Source organism: Ranitomeya variabilis, chromosome 2, assembly GCF_051348905.1.
Source record: "Ranitomeya variabilis isolate aRanVar5 chromosome 2, aRanVar5.hap1, whole genome shotgun sequence".
Taxonomy (NCBI): domain Eukaryota; kingdom Metazoa; phylum Chordata; class Amphibia; order Anura; family Dendrobatidae; genus Ranitomeya; species Ranitomeya variabilis.
The window spans coordinates 914,690,443-914,709,734 of NC_135233.1; the positions used below are offsets into that span (position 1 = coordinate 914,690,443).

Below are 19,292 nucleotides of genomic sequence, written 5' to 3' on the forward strand. Positions count from 1 at the left end.
TGGCTGAGGGGAACAGCGGGTTCTGCGGCAAACGGTGGCGGTATTAGGGCCGCGGCTTCGCCCGCTGCGGGGACCGGAGCTGCCCCTGCGTCCGCGGCTGCGGCCGCCACCTCCTCTCCTCCTGACTCGGACATGGCTGTCCCTTCCTCCCACTAACCTGCTGGAGGTCGGAGTTCCTCTTCCGGGATTGGCGCCTTACCGCGCTTTCCGTTCCGCGCTTCTTTTGGCCGGTTCCGCCCACGAAGCTGAGGCTCCTCCCTCCGTGCGCGGCAATGGCGGGTTTTTGGCGGTAAATGGCAATACACAGTCCAAGCACAATAAATCACAGTTCCAAAGCACACATGACCTGATTCTTCAGGCTTAAGTAGATCCTGTTCGTGACGCCAAATTGCAGCGCCCCCACTGCCGCAGGGCCGAGGGGTACCCGGTACCGGGCCTCTGAGTCTCTGCTCTGGGGTTGTCACGGTGGCTAGGCCCAGTCCGTGACCCTGCCGAGGGGCGTACAGTGATAGATATGATATGGATAATGGTGGTGATGCTGTAGTGGTGCGGTGCAGTAAATAACGAGGACACCAGGTTGCAGTCTCTTTACCCCTTTACTGAAGGTTTTAGAGTCCTCAGTCCAGAGCGCTGTCAACAGGGCTGTTTGAGACCGGCCGGTCCAACGACACATCAGGAGCTCTCTTTACAGGTGGGAATCAGTGTCTACCTTCTAGCGCTGTGTGTTGTAGTTCTTCCCTGCTGAGCTCCCGGGAATAGTCCTCACAACTGCTTCTGTCTATCTCTGATGTTCGTTCTCTCCGTCCCCCAGATGATATGGTAGGACGCACCCGTATGACGGGGTAGCCCTGGAGTTCTTCCGGGACCCTAGAGTCGCCCCTCTCCCACAGCTGCCTCCGTTGTCTGCTTAGGTGTTAATTGAAACAGCCAACCTTTAATTGACTGTCCGGCCGTGGTTTGCAGTAGTACTTAAAGTCTCTTACTTGCTCGGCGTTCCGGCCACCGACTGTTTGCGCCTCAGAAGGATGTTGCCTCGGTCTAACAGCACGACTCCTTCTGGTCCTAATTCCTCTTTACTGTATTCCCGTTGTGCACTGGTTAGTTCTGCTCTGAGGAGTCTGCCAGGATCCCATCCCTGACAGGTCCTCTCACCAGCTCTTCCCAGCTACTTCTCACTGTCTTCCTGTCCAACCCCCAGTTTTACCAGAGTGTGAGGAGTGGCCTACTAGATAGGACCACCCCCCCTGGTGGCCGGAGTGTGAAGTGTAGTGAGGTGTTACCTGGTCAGAGAAACTCCTTTAGTGCAATCAGACGTACCATAGCTCCCCATAGTGGCGGAGCCACAGTACTGCAACGACCAGGACTCTGGGGCGCTGCATTTCCATGATAGATTTATTCATGGGGATCTTGGGTTATTGAGGTCTGAGGCAGTTCAATTTATTTGTGATATTGGCATTTCTTCCTTTGAAATGTGACGTACTGTGAGTCCTTTATGTGTTTTGAATATTTTGGGTCTACCATTTTTTAACGAGTTTATTAAAAGTTAATTTTTAATCTAGAATCATACCCTGCTTTTTTACTATATTATTGATTGGTGGTCACAGCTTTTTCATAGGTCTATAAGTTACTTTTAATCAGCTTTAATCTCCAGAAGCTCTGTGTGCTACATAAGAGACTTCCTCTTCAAGGTACACTGACTTGTTTTGGAAACCTCCCATGAGCCTCAAGAAGCTTGAGACGATGATACAAGAAATCTATCATGTGAATTAAAGAGCAAAATATCAATAAAAGTGGGAAGAGGTGCAGAAAACAAAATAAACTTAGAAGAGAATTAGGGGCATTTATCAAAATAGAGAAAAAAATAATTAAGTTGCCCATTGCAACCAATCTGGCTGCCTATTGCAGTTGCCAATGTCCATTTGAAAAGGGAGAACTGGAATCTTTGGTAGCAATAGGAACTTTTCCTTATGGTAGGTCCACACAAGATCGGAAAGCTGCAGATTTATAAATGGATTTGCACAGGGAAAATCTGTAGTAGTTTATAATGCCAGTCAAATAAGCTTTAGACAGACCTCATTCACATGCTGCAGACTTTTTACACATGGATGTTGATCATAACATTCAGACTTAAAAATCCATAATATGTCAAATGATGAGGACTTACTGCAGATTTTACCCATTTCAATGTAGCGAGATGAAGTGCATGAAGAATTCCACTGCAAAACAGATTTGCAGTGGTTTTTCCTGTTAATTATGGGCATGCTTTATCCTTCCAATAGTTTTGATATATTTTACCCACGTTTAAATGATTTCATAAGTTTTAAAGCACCACTTCAGCAATTTGTTTTTTCTTATTGCAGTGCTGGAGTGGTGCCGTTAATATAGGTTTTCTGCACCTAGTCTTATATTTACCAGACTTTCTTCTTCTGTTATTGGTGCCACTCTGGTTGGATCGCTGTAGTGTTTGCTGGGTGATCCAAAAGCCATCATTCAATGTAAATATATAAGAGCCAGAACGAGGCTCTCATAGACCTCCAGTCTGAAGTCAGACGTCGGGGTCACAAGATGACAGATCAGGACTGAAGCGACAACTGGGAGCGCTAAAGACAGCGGCTGGTGAGCATAATACTAGGATAAGGGAACTTTGATTAGTGGCACCACTCAAGCAGTGACATAAAAATAAATGCTAGAATGGAGCATTAAAGACAGCCAGGTTTTTGAAGAAGAGAATTGGTACCCTTGACAATTTATTTTATGATAAAACAAGGTATGTTCACTAGAGGTGAAAAAAATGTATTCAAGGGGAATTGAATTATACTCAATTAATATATATGAATTATATAAATTTTGCAAAAAATATGCTTTTGTTAAAATGTTTATTTTATGTAATCACTTTCGCACAATGGCAGTTACTAGTCATCATTTTTCTGAATTTAAATAGGCCATCAAAAGGTTAAATATAAAAAAATACTTATACTCACCTTACTGCTCACAAGTGATGAGCGAACTTGCTCGGATAAGGCTTGTGTGCTGAGTGTTTTCGGTGTGCCACAACACAAGAAGAGATTGCCTAATAAACAGGCAATCCCTGCACATGATGCGGCTGTCGAACAGCCGTGAGACATGCAGGTGCGGGGACTCGAACATATTTTTCGAAGACACTCGGTTAGCGCACACCTTATCCGAGCACGTTTGCGCATCACTACAGCCCACCCTCCGGCCCCTCCACTCTTCACCGCCCTTCATCACATCCTCTTACTGTCTTTGCAACCACTGAAATCCCTATCCTGCTGAAAACTGCACAAAGGTCACATCGTCATCACATGCGCCATTAGCTTGTGCATGTGTAAGTAGGGGTGATAAGAAGATTCGGTGAGGACTGAACAGGTGATGTCGAGGATCGGAAGGACAGGTAAGGGGGCAGTGAAATAAGATTAAGTATTCTTTTATCTTTTACATCTTAAGTTTATTATGCTCTGCGCTTGGATAGATGTGGCGCCCCCACTGCCGCAGGGCCGAGGGGTACCCGGTACCGGGCCTCCGAGTCTCTGCTCTGGGGTTGTCACGGCGGCTAGGCCCCGGTCCGTGACCCTGCCGTGGGGCGCTCAGTAAATAACAGGTGTGGATGATGGTGGTGACGCTGTAGTGGTGCAGTGCAGTAAATAACGAGGACACCAGGTTGCAGTCTCTTTACCTCTTTACTGAAGATCTCTGAGTCCTCAGTCCGGAATACGGTTCACCAGGCTGCGCAAGTCCGGCCGGTCCAATGGCACCTCCAGAGTTCTCTTCACAGGTGGAAATCGGTGCCTTCCTACTAGCGCTATGTGTTGTGGTCCTTCCCTGCTGTGCTTACGGAAAGTCCCCCACAACTGTTGTGTCTGTTTCTTAAGTTCCCTCACAACTCGATTAGATGATGTTCTGCTAATCCTCCGTCCCTCCCTGGTGTTCTGGTCGGGACGGCACCCGTTTGACGGGTAGGCTCGGAGCTCTTCCGGGACCCTAGAGTCGCCCCTCTCCACAAGTTGCCCCCCAAGACTGCATAGGTGATATGTGTTAGACAGCCCGCCTTAGACTGACTGTCCTGCCGCTGTTTGGAGTATTGCTTGAAGCTGAATGTTATTCTACTCCCTCGGCGTTCCGGCCACCGGTAGTGCGCCTCAGCAGGATGTTGCTTCGGTCTTACAGCACGACTCCTACTGGTATTTCTCCTTTGCGTGATCTCGTTTCTCACTCAGCACAATCTATCTCTCTTCTAATCCTTTCTTGGGCACCGCCGCTACCCGGAGCAGGCACGGTCCCGTTACGTTCATTCTTGTTGCCAAGCCCCTGTCAGGATCCCACCCCTGACAGAGACCCTACTGTATCTTCCCCTACAACACCCTCTGCCACAAGGTGTTGCCTGGTTCCAACCCAGTCAGCTTTCTGATCTAACTTCCTGCCTGACCCCCAGTTTACCCACTATGGTGGGGAGTGGCCTAATGAATAGCACCCTTAGCTCCCCCCGGAGGCCCAGCTGTGAAATGTATTGGTGTCTGTGATACCTGATCAGATGAACCCCTTCAGTGCCATCAGACGCACCATAGCTCCCCATAGTGGCGGAGCCACAGTACTGCAACGACCAGGACTCTGGGGCGCTGCACTCCCCCCTGGTTAAACACAGTACTCCGGGACTGGGAAGAAAACAACAATACAAGTTAGCAAAAAGACATACAGTTTTGTTGAGTGCAATAACAATAAGTATACTTGAACAGGCTTCCCTTTATGGGAGGTAAGGACACTTGAACGTTACAAACATGGTTAACGTTATAAATTACAGGCTATAAATAACTCCTGTTACCCGACCGGGTATTCTACTAAGTGCAAAATTGTTGAACAATAATTTAACATTGCCTTTAAGGACATACACTCTGAATCCACTAAAGACCTTCCTATAATCACATTATAAGGTAATTTAACTTTTTCATTCTCCTTCTTTAGATCTGCAGGACCGCCTGTCCTATCGGCACCAGACCTTCTGCCTCTCCTTTCGGTTACAGGACCGCCCCATTCAGCCAGGGCCTACTGCCTTTTCAACTACTATACACAGTATAGAACATAACATTACTTTCAGTTTAAGAGCACTGAGCCATCTCTACATGACTCCTATGAGGACTCAGGGTTTACCTTCTATCCTAACTATCTATCAACATTATCAAAACATTTTCTATTGAACATTAAGCCTTCTCATTATCTTTCTTTCTATCATGCATGCTGGACACCACGTCTATCCCTACGGGCCCACTGCATCCTTCTTCTATCTTTCACCTTTTTCTTCTCAGAGAACATCATCAGTATTTCTTCACAATTAACTAATTAAATACATATAACTTTCTCATGTAAACATTATCATCTCTTTCTTTGGTCAAGACATTATTGCTTCCTATCTTAAGCAATATCACGGGTTAAGCGCAACAAATGAACATCCCCTTTAAGAGGGGACCAAGTCTCTATGAGGTAGCACGCCTTCTCAAGCTACCAGTCCATACTCAGCAAAGGTTCCAGTGTGGTATCTTCACAAAGAGTCCTTCTTTAAGTAAAACCAGTAGGGAGCGCCTTTAATAAGGTGCAAACTATGTACAAGAAGTTCGGATCATGCACTGTTCATGATTTCAGCAGTTCTTTTTAACTAGGAACTTGTGCAAAACTTTAGAAAAACAAACAAAAACAAACAATAGGGATCCCAGGTCCACAGAAGGATCCCCTTAAGAGTTAACCCTGGACGGGTTCAGCAGCAAAAAAATCAGGAACCAAACAGTTAAAAACTATGTACATCTTTAAAGCATTATGCTAACTCGTTCTTCGGGGAAGAAGGTGGTTTCCTCCCGGGCCTCACCAGACCAACGGGTCGTCCGGCTGGTTCAAGGATCGGGTCCCGCCCCAACAACGACAGGATCCCTCGCCGGGATGTTCTTTTCACCGAAGCTCCGGCACACCCCCAAGGTACATGGTGAGTCCGGGTGCTCCGCTGTTCTTCAGGGCCAGGTTCAGCAGCTTTTTCAGTAGGAGATTTATCCTCCGGTGCTCCGGCAGCGGCTTGTAGTGCGACGCACCGCTGGATGCCCCGCGCCATCCAGCCAGCCTCTCCCGTGGCTCTCCTCCATCTGGTATAAGTTACCGCGTCACCTGACTCCAGGTCGCAAGGGAATCTTCCTTCGCAGGGCTCCACCTCCTCCCGGTCCACATGGACTTGTAGCGGCTCTCCAATCTCTTGGATAACCCCGCGTCCATATTGAGGGTTGAAGGAGACCACTACACCCCAGTGGGACAAGGGGGGCTCCGCAACGGTGGTTAGATCAACCTGGGTTGCCGGTTGTGGTCGGGCTCGCCATGCAGCCATCAAGCGCCGCAGGTGTTCGGCCTCAGGCATGAGCTTCAGGCCCTGTATCTGCAGCGCACTTTCAGCCGCGACCGGGTTGGAAGGAGCAGGGGACACTGGAGACAAGCAGACCTCCGTGGGCTGGCCCAGCCGAGCGATCACGCGGGCATCGGCCTCCAGGCGGGCAGCGATCCGCCGGGCTTCGGCCGCGGCCATACACTCTTCCGACGGCGGCCGGGGAGGTCGGCCCATCGTTGGCTCTGTAAGGGTCAGCTCTCGCAGTGACGGCGTACCCTGGGCCACCTCGGGCTGTCCAGCCTCTCTCCGGGTTCGACCATTCCCGTGCGGTGCTTCCGGCGTCGCCATCTTTATCTCCTCTCCAGTGTCTTCTTCCTGCGGTCTCTTTCGTGGGCGGCCCCGTCTCCATGGTCTCCACCCTCCAAACAGGATCAGGAGGTGGACCTCAGCTGTTGACGGACACGTCCTCAGGACACAGAAATATTTAGACTGGGCGGCCATTGCTGTTCACGCTCTCCAGCTTGCCTACGCCCACTTCACGCCCCTCCTCTTCTCCTGCGCTCTCCTCAGCGCTGCAATGGCGGCCGATTTTTGGCGGTAAATGGCGCAGCACACAGTCTCTCAATAAAGTACAGTAAATTACAGTTCCTAGGCACACATGACCTGACTCTTCAGGCTTAAGTAGATCCTGTTCGTGACGCCAAGTTGTGGCGCCCCCACTGCCGCAGGGCCGAGGGGTACCCGGTACCGGGCCTCCGAGTCTCTGCTCTGGGGTTGTCACGGCGGCTAGGCCCCGGTCCGTGACCCTGCCGTGGGGCGCTCAGTGAATAACAGGTGTGGATGATGGTGGTGACGCTGTAGTGGTGCAGTGCAGTAAATAATGAGGACACCAGGTTGCAGTCTCTTTACCTCTTTACTGAAGATCTCTGAGTCCTCAGTCCGGAATACGGTTCACCAGGCTGCGCAAGTCCGGCCGGTCCAATGGCACCTCCAGAGTTCTCTTCACAGGTGGAAATCGGTGCCTTCCTACTAGCGCTATTATTTGTGGTCCTTCCCTGCTGTGCTTACGTCAAGTCCCCCACAACTGTTGTGTCTGTTTCTTAAGTTCCCTCACAACTCGATTAGATGATGTTCTGCTAATCCTCCGTCCCTCCCTGGTGTTCTGGTCGGGACGGCACCCGTTTGACGGGTAGGCTCGGAGCTCTTCCGGGACCCTAGAGTCGCCCCTCTCCACAAGTTGCCCCCCAAGACTGCATAGGTGATATGTGTTAGACAGCCCACCTTAGACTGACTGTCCTGCCGCTGTTTGGAGTATTGCTTGAAGCTGAATGTTATTCTACTCCCTCGGCGTTCCGGCCACCGGTAGTGCGCCTCAGCAGGATGTTGCTTCGGTCTTACAGCACGACTCCTACTGGTATTTCTCCTTTGCGTGATCTCGTTTCTCACTCAGCACAATCTATCTCTCTTCTAATCCTTTCTTGGGCACTGCCGCTACCCGGAGCAGGCACGGTCCCGTTACGTTCGTTCTTGTTGCCAAGCCCCTGTCAGGATCCCACCCCTGACAGAGACCCTACTGTATCTTCCCCTACAACACCCTCTGCCACAAGGTGTTGCCTGGTTCCAACCCAGTCAGCTTTCTGATCTAACTTCCTGCCTGACCCCCAGTTTACCCACTATGGTGGGGAGTGGCCTAATGAATAGCACCCTTAGCTCCCCCCGGAGGCCCAGCTGTGAAATGTATTGGTGTCTGTGATACCTGATCAGATGAACCCCTTCAGTGCCATCAGACGCACCATAGCTCCCCATAGTGGCGGAGCCACAGTACTGCAACGACCAGGACTCTGGGGCGCTGCATAGACCTTAGAGCGCAATAAGGGACATCCAGTCCACAGAAAATAAATAACTTTTCTGTAAATTGAATTTCCTGTAAAAATCCTCTTAAACAAGTAAATTAGAATTTTGCCCTATCTGTTCATCTCTAATGTTCCCATGTTGTGGATTATGTCCAGATTTACAGGAGGACTCAACATGTGATTAAGGTTTTTTTGCTACATGCATTGCTGAAGAAAATCTGGACAGTTCCTTGGATATTACAGTTACCACATTCATTATTCACAAGGAATCCTCATTTCAGAGTTGTGGATCAAATCTGCGGCAGAAATCAGTTTGTTTATTGCAAATTCTGATTGTGTGAACTTGGCATTATAGATTGCTCTTTTTTGGCTTTCAGACAATTGGGGAGGTCTGTTCACTAGAAGTGAAACATGACAGAACAAAGTTACATATATTTTACATTTTTATTTATCATTATCAAAAATACAAAGTGCTCAGCACCTTGTCAAAATAGGTTGCATGTTACCAGTCAATCCGCTTTGCTTGAATATTTCAGATTTCAGGCATCGGCGCAGCAAATAGTTACAAAATTGTGCACTTGATTGTTAAAAAATGTCTCTCTTCTGCCACCGACCAATCCTCTGGAAGTTTTGGAATTCCATCTAACGTTTTCAAATTTGGCAAAATGGAGAACACTCTGAAATATTAAAATATACATATGTGATCATGAAATATGAGTAACACAAAACACAAGTCTAGTACCTGTGCACATAAGTTAATATTTATTTACATTTTGTTCGGGTTATTGAGGTTGCTTTTGGTGCTGATGCAGATATATCGGATTAATTGCTTTTACATCTCGATAGAGCAAACATTTCTGAATGTAGCGATACCAAATATGTGAATTTTTTTATTGTTATATTTTTAATGTGACAAAAGGAGGGTGATTTGAACTTTTGTGTTTTGTTTTTACTTTTTTCAAATTTTTACTGATATGTATAGCAAAAAACACAATCTCCTAACAACGCCAGCCAAGAGCCGGCTATGAATTTCAAAGCCCCCCTCAAAGGCAGGGTCACGGCCTCTGACTTAAGTATACATCAAAGGTCATGAAAGGGTTAAAAATTAAGTTATACAAAAACAAACTCAGCTGCAAGAAGAAAGTCCCCTTCATTGAACAAACTGAGAGAGCTGACAACCAAGGGTTTATTTACATATCAGATTCACGTGGTGTTTTTTTACTGTCTTTTTTTCAGAAACTTAATACAAAACAACATGGTTTTGCAGCAATTTTGGAGAAAAAGTATTAAAAACTGTAAAATGACTAAATGGCGTCAATAAAGCTTAAAGGGGTTGTCCAGCCTTGGTGCACAAGTCTACAGTTACTCTGTCACTGCAGACTTGTGAATTCTGACATCTTGCGATGGGCGCGGGCGCTCATGTGAATGTAATTATGCAATTTGCATATTTCCAGCCACGTTCCAACTAGACCATGTCTGGCCTCGCTCAATACACTTGCACTGAGTGAGATTGCACCCACCCAGTCAGCTCCTGACCGCATGTATGCAAATTACATACTTGCTTTCACAGAAGCAGCACTGGCAAAATAGATTCACACAAGTCTGTGTTATGCCTAGGTAGCAACTAATTAGGGAACATATGCTATACATTAAAAAATGCAACTGGCCCTAACCACAGACTAGGAGATGGCAACTCGGCCTTAATCTGCCCAAACAGCCATTGAGTTGCTTCATGTTCTACCTAAAGAACCAGAGGGCAGAGCAGAGTGTGAATTATCTTCAACAGGAGAAGTGTGCTGAAGAAAGGAAAGATCCCATAGTGAGTAAAGTAAATAACGAAATGCCAAACTAAGAATAAAGCATGCACTGTTAACAAATATACTGCCTACTTCCTAATAATAAACCGAAGATAGGTGCAAAATATACTAAAGAAATATGAAAGAAATAATCCTTATCTTTAATCTCACAGACTGGCTTCAAAAATCAATAGAATATCAGAACATCCAAATGAATCTATCACCAGCAGGAAATGCCAGCTGGGGGACAGAATATAAAGCTGCACCCAAAAGGTGAGACAAATGAAAACACCTGTGTTAAGCTAGACAGACTGTAGCCAGACTAGAGAACCCAAACACTCAGAGAAAAGAAGTGTCTCCTGTGGCTTGGCAGAAAGAGATGTCAAATGCTGAAAAGCTCAAGGGAGCGAATCCAGGAGCATGACAGTCTGCAGTCACATAAAGTCGAACAACCCCTTTAAAACGTACTCCAGTTATCACAGCTAAACAATAACTACTAGATTGGTAGGAGTCCATCCATAGATGTTTCCACAAATCGCATGAACAGAAACTTGTAGGAATTCTTACATTTGAAAACAGTGGCATTCCCACATGTACAATACAGCTATAATTAATGTTTACGGGCTTGATGGATAGCCATGGCTGTATTAACAGTCCTATAAAGAATAAATGGAGCAGCAGTTCACACACACAGAATGGCACACTGTTAAAGCATGAAACTAAAGCCACCCATTCTGGGGAGGTCTCAGTTGAAGGACCTCCACCAATTCAGCATGTAGCATGTGAATAGGAGATAACTTGTTATACCAGATATCCTCATTTAATGTCATATGGGGGCTGCGCTGAGCATCTTTGCATCTTTAAATGCAGCATTGTAAGTATAAGAATTGAAATTATTTCACCAACAGCAGCTAATGGAAGGAATAAGGGAGTTCTCAGCTGTGAAGTCGCTACAAGCTTCTTTGGAGTAGGAGTCTCCAGTATAAAACTGTCCAATTCACTGGGGTATTTTGGTGTAGAAAGATGACACTGAGAGTAATTAAATAAAGATAGTACTATTCTGTCTTTAAATGATTTAGAAAACAGATTTTTAAATATCACAAACCGGATATCAGAGTTAATAAAGGAGGGTCTTCTGTTCTGTATCCTGGTGTAATAACTAGAGTGTAGACCGTTGACAGCTCATTAATTTTAGTGCGACCTCTGTAATGCAGAATTGACCTACAGTGGCTTCCCCCAAAGATCACACAATATTGTTGGAGTTTCTAAAACTGGACCTCCACTAATCATATTATCATTTGTGGATGCTTCTAACAAAGCGTTGCACCCCTTTAAAACGGATGAGTGATTGGCTACATTGGTCACATTCAGAGCAGAAAGTCTGGAGCCAGGTGTGAGACGCAGGCAGAATTGGAACAGAAGATGTAGGGTATCAAGAAGATGAGTATTTTTTAGAGGGGTTTTGTGAACCCAGTTTATACAGGCCAGTATCACACCTTCTTTAGTAATTGTTATCATTTGTCATCAAAATTTTGTAAACACTGAATATAATCACGGAGTGTAAAAGCGCAAAGCAATGCAAACTGGCACAAAATGAGTTCATTACAAGTAAGTATACTAGAGTCTCTAACATCATGATGGCTGTCACTTACCGTAGTCTGTAGTCTTCTAAAAACTCACATGGATTTGACTTTAGGACAAGTGACTCTAGTGGAGAATGCTTCAAGTCTGCAAGCCCACTCAAAGACTCAATGTTATTCTCTGCAAGTGATAAGTGCTGGATTGCAGGAAGCTTTGGCAGCTGCTTAAAGGACCTAAAGTGATTTTTGCTTAAATTTAACTCTTTGCACCTGCAACAACCAAATCACTGTTATTTTCAACAGTAATTACAAATGTTGGGACAGTTTGTCTCAAGAATTAGAAATTCATTTACCGAACAACCCAAAATTCTAACAGGAGCCCTGTAACCCCTTGAAGGTTACACCATTTGTGACCTTTAAGGGTTGGTACCAAGTTAATAAGTCATACTCTACTAAACAAGTGATAACTTATTAATCAATGGGGGTCTAACCCCCCAATCGTCCTTTAGAAGGGTCTGAAGCGTGTCAATTACTTCAACGCTTTTACACCTATTCAAATGGATGAGGGAAAAGAACAAGCAAAAATTTATCAAAAACAAGAGGATTCTGCACATTGTTTTTCCTGCCAACACTATTTTTTGCTGGCGAAAAATTAGTGAATACTCAATGTGTGCACAAAGCCTACAAGTATGGTTTAGATCCTATACAAACTCCTGGCTGTGCTCTGCTATTACAACCCCTGGCAAAAATTATGGAATCACTGGCCTTGGAGGATGTTCATTCAGTTGTTTAATTTTGTAGAAAAAAAGCAGATCACAGACTTAGCACAAAACTAAAGTCATTTCAAATGGCAACTTTATGGCTTTAAGAAACACTAAAACAAATCAAGAACAAAAAATGTGGTTGTCAGTAATGGTTACTTTTTTTAATCAAGCATATTGGAAAAATTATGGAGTCACTCAATTCTGAGGAAATAATTATGGAATCACCCTGTAAATTTTCATACCCAAAAATAACACCTGCATCAAATTAGATCTGCTTGTTAGTCTGCATCTAAAAAGGAGTAATCACACCTTGGAGAGCTGTTGCACCAAGTGGACTGACATGAATCATGGCTCCAACACGAGAGATGTCAATTGAAACAAAGGAGAGGATTATCAAACTCTTAAAAGAGGGTAAATCATCACGCAATGTTGCAAAAGATGTTGGTTGTTCACAGTCAGCTGTGTCTAAAATCTTGACCAAATCCAAACAACATGGGAAGGTTGTTCAGGCAAACATACTGGTAGACCAAGGAAGACATCAAAGCCTCAAGACCGGAAACTTAAAGCAATATGTCTCCAAAACAAGAAATGCACAACAAAACAAATGAGGAACGAATGGTTGGAAACTGGAGTCTGTGACCCAACTGTAAGAAACCGCCTAAAGGAAATAGGATTTACATACAGAAAACCTAAATTAAAGCCATCATTAACACCTAAACAGAAAAAAACAAGGTTACAATGGGCTAAGGAAACGCAATCGTGGACTGTGGATGACTGGATGAAAGTCATATTCAGTGATGAATCACGAATCTGCATTGGGCAAGGTGATGGTGCTGGAACTTTTGTTTGGTGTCATTCCAGTGAGATTTATAAAGATGCCTGAAGAGAACATGCATTTTTCCACAGCCATTGATGATATGGGGCTGCATGTCAGGTAAAGGCACTGGGGAGATCGCTGTCATTACATCTTCAATAAATGCACAAGTTTATATTGATATTTTGGACACTTTTCTTATTCCATCAATTGAAAGGATGTTTGGGGATGATGAAATCATTTTTCAAGATGATAATGCATCCTGCCATAGAGCAAAAACTGTGAAAACATTCCTTTAAAAAAGACACACAAGGTCAATGTCATGGCCTGCAAATAGTCCGGATCTCAATCCAATGAAAATCTTTACAGTTGTGATAGTAGTGTGTTATGATTTTCCCAATGGCAGGGAAATCAAAATAACAACGGACTAGCTCTCGGGTGATGGGAACTAAAGTGACCGTGACCTGAACCTGACACGACACTGGAAGTAGCCGGGGAGTGTTTCCTACGATGCCCTAGACACCACGCGCCAGCCGGAGATCTAACTACTCCTATCAGAGGAATATACAGGCCTGCCTTACCTCCAGAGATGAACCCCAAAAGGAGATAGCAGCCCCCCACAGATATTGACGGTGAGTCAAGAGGAAAAGACATACGTAGGATGAACAGCAGATTTAGCACAGTGAGGTCCGCTTACTAAATAGCAGAAGTACAGGAAAGAGTCACTTCACGGTCAACTTCAAAACACTACTCAAAAACACCATCCTGAAATTACTTTAAAACTCCAGTGACAACTCATGCCACTGGAGTGGCAATTTCAGTCCACGAGAGCTTCCAGCTACAGAGAGTCACATTGCAAATAGCTGGACAAAAATAGCATTAACTAGAAACAAAATTCAACTTAGCTGAACAGGATCTTGAGGCAGGAGAATGCAACAGAATGCTACTGATACATTGTTGGCCGGCATCGGACCAGCAGCCAAGCAGCCTTAAATAGGAAACTCCCCTAATGGGTGTCAACAGGTGATCAAGGATAGAAGAAGGCAAATAAGTGGCACTACCATAGAACACCACCGGGGGAGCCCACAAACAGAATTCACAACAGTACCCCCCCTTAAGGAGGGGGCACCGAACCCTCACCAGAACCACCAGGGCGATCTGGATGAGCACTATGAAATGCACGAACCAAATCAGGAGCATGAACATCAGATGCTGTCACCCAAGAATTATCCTCCTGACCATAGCCTTTCCACTTAACCAGATACTGAAGTTTCCGTCTGGAAACACGGGAGTCCAAGATCTTTTCCACCACATACTCCAACTCACCCTCAACCAGCACAGGAGCAGGAGGATCAGCAGACGGAACAACCGGCACCTCATACCTCCGCAACAATGACCGATGAAAAACATTATGAATAGTAAAAGATGCTGGGAGGTCCAAACGAAAGGACACAGGATTGAGAACCTCCAGAATCCTATAAGGGCCGATAAACCGAGGCTTAAACTTAGGAGACAAAACCTTCATAGGAACAAATCGAGAAGACAACCAAACCAGGTCCCCAACACAAAGACGAGGACCGACACGCCGATGACGATTAGTGAACTGTTGAGTCTTCTCCTGGGACAACTTCAGATTGTCCACAACCTGTCCCCAAATCTGATGCATTCTATCAACCACAGCATCTACTCCAGGACAATCCGAAGACTCCAATTGACCGGACGAAAAGCGAGGGTGAAACCCTGAATTACAAAAAAATGGAGAAACCAAAGTGGCAGAACTGGCCCGATTGTTAAGGGCAAACTCTGCCAATGGCAAAAAATCAAGCCAATCGTCCTGATCAGCGGACACAAAACACCTCAAGTAAGTCTCCAAGGTCTGATTAGTACGCTCAGTCTGGCCATTAGTCTGAGGATGGAATGCAGACGAAAAAGACAAGTCGATGCCCATCCTGGCACAGAACGCCCGCCAAAATCTAGACACAAACTGAGTACCCCTGTCAGACACTATATTCTCAGGAATACCATGCAAACGCACAACATTCTGAAAAAATAGAGGGACCAGCTCAGAGGAGGAGGGCAATTTGGGCAAAGGTACCAAGTGAACCATCTTGGAAAAACGGTCACACACCACCCAGATGACGGACATCCTACGAGAAACAGGAAGGTCAGAAATAAAGTCCATAGAGATGTGCGTCCAAGGCCTCTTAGGAATAGGCAAGGGCAACAACAACCCGCTGGCCCGGGAACAGCAGGGCTTAGCCCGAGCACAAACATCACAAGACTGCACAAAAATACGTACATCTCGAGACAAGGAAGGCCACCAGAAGGACCTAGACACCAGATCCCTGGTGCCAAAAATTCCAGGATGACCTGCCAACGCGGAAGAGTGAACCTCCGAAATAACTCTACTGGTCCAGTCATCAGGGACAAACAGTCTACCAGGCGGACAGCGATCAGGCCTATCCACCTGAAACTCCTGCAAAGAGCGCCGCAGGTCTGGGGAGACAGCTGACAATATCACCCCATCCTTCAGGATGCCAGTAGGTTCGGAATCACCAGGCGAGTCAGGCTCAAAACTCCTAGAGAGGGCATCCGCCCTCACATTCTTAGACCCAGGCAGATATGAAACCACAAAGTTAAATCGAGAGAAAAACAACGACCAGCGCGCCTGTCTAGGATTCAGACGCCTGGCTGACTCAAGATAAATTAGATTTTTGTGGTCAGTCAAGACCACCACCTGGTGTCTAGCACCCTCAAGCCAATGACGCCACTCCTCAAATGCCCACTTCATGGCCAAGAGCTCCCGATTTCCAACATCATAATTTCGCTCAGCGGGCGAAAACTTTCGAGAGAAAAACGCACATGGTCTCATCACTGAGCAGTCAGGACCTTTCTGCGACAAAACTGCACCTGCTCCGATCTCGGAAGCATCTACTTCAACCTGGAACGGGAGCGAAACATCAGGCTGGCGCAACACAGGAGCAGAAGAAAAGCGGCGCTTAAGCTCCTGAAAGGCCTCCACAGCCGCAGAGGACCAATTAGCAACATCCGCACCCTTCTTGGTCAAATCAGTCAAAGGTTTAGCAATGGCAGAAAAACCCGCTATGAATCGGCGATAGAAATTAGCAAATCCCAAGAATTTCTGAAGACTCTTTAGAGAAGTAGGTTGTATCCAATCACAAATAGCCTGAACCTTAACAGGGTCCATCTCCATAGATGAAGGGGAAAAAATATATCCCAAAAAGGAAATTCTCTGAACCCCAAAAATACACTTTGAGCCCTTCACAAATAGAGAATTAGCTCGTAAAACCTGAAAAACTCTCCTGACCTGTTGAACATGAGATTCCCAGTCCTCCGAAAAAATCAAAATATCATCCAAATACACAATCATAAATTTATCCAGATATTCACGGAAAATATCGTGCATAAAGGACTGAAAAACGGAAGGGGCATTCGCGAGACCGAAAGGCATTACCAAATACTCAAAATGGCCTTCAGGCGTATTAAATGCGGTCTTCCACTCATCCCCCTGCTTAATCCGCACCAAATTATACGCACCACGTAGATCGATCTTAGTGAACCACTTCGCCCCCTTTATGCGAGCAAAAAGATCAGTCAGTAAAGGTAACGGGTACTGGTATTTAACTGTAATCTTATTCAGAAGTCGATAGTCGATACAAGGTCTCAATGAACCATCCTTTTTACCCACAAAGAAAAACCCTGCCCCCAGTGGAGACAAAGAGGGGCGAATATGACCCTTTTCCAAAGATTCTCTGATATACTCCCGCATAGCAGTATGTTCAGGTACAGACAAATTAAACAAGCGACCCTTAGGAAATTTACTACCGGGAATCAACTCAATAGCGCAGTCACACTCTCTGTGAGGGGGGAGAGAATCAGTTTTAGGCTCCTGAAAGACATCATAAAAATCTGACAGAAATGCTGGGATCTCAGAGGGAGTAGATGAAGAAATGGGAACCAAAGGTGCATCCCCATGAATCCCCCGACATCCCCAGCTCAGCACAGACATTGATCTCCAGTCCAAGACTGGATTATGAATTTGTAACCATGGTAATCCAAGTACTAATACGTCATGTAGATTATATAACACAAGGAAACGAATAATCTCCTGATGGTCTGGGGAAAGATGCATAGTCACTTGTGTCCAATATTGTGGTTTATTGCTAGCCAAAGGTGTAGAATCAATACCCTTTAAGGGAATAGAAACCTCCAGAGGCTCTAAATCAAACCCACAACGCTTGGCAAAGGACCAATCCATGAGACTCAGAGCGGCGCCAGAATCCACATAAGCATCCACAGTAACAGATGATAAAGTACAAATCAATGTCACGGACAAAAGAAATTTAGACTGCAAGGTACCCATAGAAAAAGATTTATCAACCTTTTTATCAACCTTCTTTATGCGTTTAGAGCATGCTGATATAACATGAGCTGGATCTCCACAATAGAAGCACAACCCATTTTTGCGCCTGTAATTCTGTCGTTCGCCTCTAGACAATACACTATCGCATTGCATATGCTCTGGTGCCTTTTCAGAGGTCACCGCCAAATGATGCACAGGTTTTTGCTCAGAAGATACCGCCATATGGTGCACAGATTTGCGCTCCCGTAAACGCCGATCAATCTGGATAGCCAATTTCATGGCATCATTCAGACCTGTAGGCACAGGGAACCCCACCATGACATCCTTCACGGCATCAGAGAGACCTTCTCTGAAATTAGCTGCTAGAGCGCACTCATTCCATTTAGTAAGCACCGACCATTTACGAAATTTTTGGCAGTATATCTCAGCTTCATCTTGCCCTTGGGAAAGAGCTATCAAGGCTTTCTCAGCCAAAATCTCTAAATTAGGCTCTTCATAAAGCAACCCCAAAGCCAGAAAAAACGCATCTACATTTAATAACGCAGGATCCCCTGGCGACAATGCAAATGCCCAACTTTGTGGGTCACCCCGCAATAGAGAAATAATAATTTTAACCTGTTGCGCAGGATCACCAGCAGAGTGAGATTTCAGAGACAAAAACAATTTACAATTCTCTCTGAAATTCAAAAAACGGGATCTGTCTCCGGTAAAAAATTCAGGCATAGGGATCTTAGGTTCAGACATTGGAGCACGTATAACAAAATCTTGTAAGTTCTGGACCTTTGTAGCCAGGTTATTCAGACCTGCAACCAAACTCTGTGGATCCATGATTCAAACAGGTGTAACCAAAGCCATTCAGAGATTAAGAGGAGAGGAAAAAAAAAGGCTGAAGACTGCAGTTTAAGCAAGGAGTACAAATAAGCACTAAGGTGCACTTTCCAAACACAGAAGGAAAAAAAAAAACCTTTTAATATCCTTTCCTGCTTTAGTGCATAGTTTTAACACATGTGGGCCGGCCAAACTGTTATGATTTTCCCAATGGCAGGGAAATCAAAATAACAACGGACTAGCTCTCGGGTGATGGGAACTAAAGTGACCGTGACCTGAACCTGACACGACACTGGAAGTAGCCGGGGAGTGTTTCCTACGATGCCCTAGACACCACGCGCCAGCCGGAGATCTAACTACTCCTATCAGAGGAATATACAGGCCTGCCTTACCTCCAGAGATGAACCCCAAAAGGAGATAGCAGCCCCCCACAGATATTGACGGTGAGTCAAGAGGAAAAGACATACGTAGGATGAACAGCAGATTTAGCACAGTGAGGTCCGCTTACTAAATAGCAGAAGTACAGGAAAGAGTCACTTCACGGTCAACTTCAAAACACTACTCAAAAACACCATCCTGAAATTACTTTAAAACTCCAGTGACAACTCATGCCACTGGAGTGGCAATTTCAGTCCACGAGAGCTTCCAGCTACAGAGAGTCACATTGCAAATAGCTGGACAAAAATAGCATTAACTAGAAACAAAATTCAACTTAGCTGAACAGGATCTTGAGGCAGGAGAATGCAACAGAATGCTACTGATACATTGTTGGCCGGCATCGGACCAGCAGCCAAGCAGCCTTAAATAGGAAACTCCCCTAATGGGTGTCAACAGGTGATCAAGGATAGAAGAAGGCAAATAAGTGGCACTACCATAGAACACCACCGGGGGAGCCCACAA

The 19,292-nt window shown here is 45.5% G+C and overlaps 1 protein-coding gene across 1 annotated transcript in view; it reads right to left on the minus strand.

The window, feature by feature from the left end:
• Positions 1-8,690: 8,690 nt before the first annotated feature.
• LOC143810020 (uncharacterized) overlaps positions 8,691-19,292 on the minus strand; it is a 29,503-nt gene continuing 18,901 nt past the window's right edge. Inside the window, exons 6-7 of the mRNA XM_077292935.1 lie at positions 11,675-11,872; positions 8,691-8,903 (exon numbers count right to left, since the gene is read on the minus strand). Of these exons, the coding sequence (XP_077149050.1) occupies positions 8,789-8,903; positions 11,675-11,872 (313 nt within the window). The 3' untranslated portion in view covers positions 8,691-8,788. The remainder of the gene's footprint in view (positions 8,904-11,674; positions 11,873-19,292) is intronic.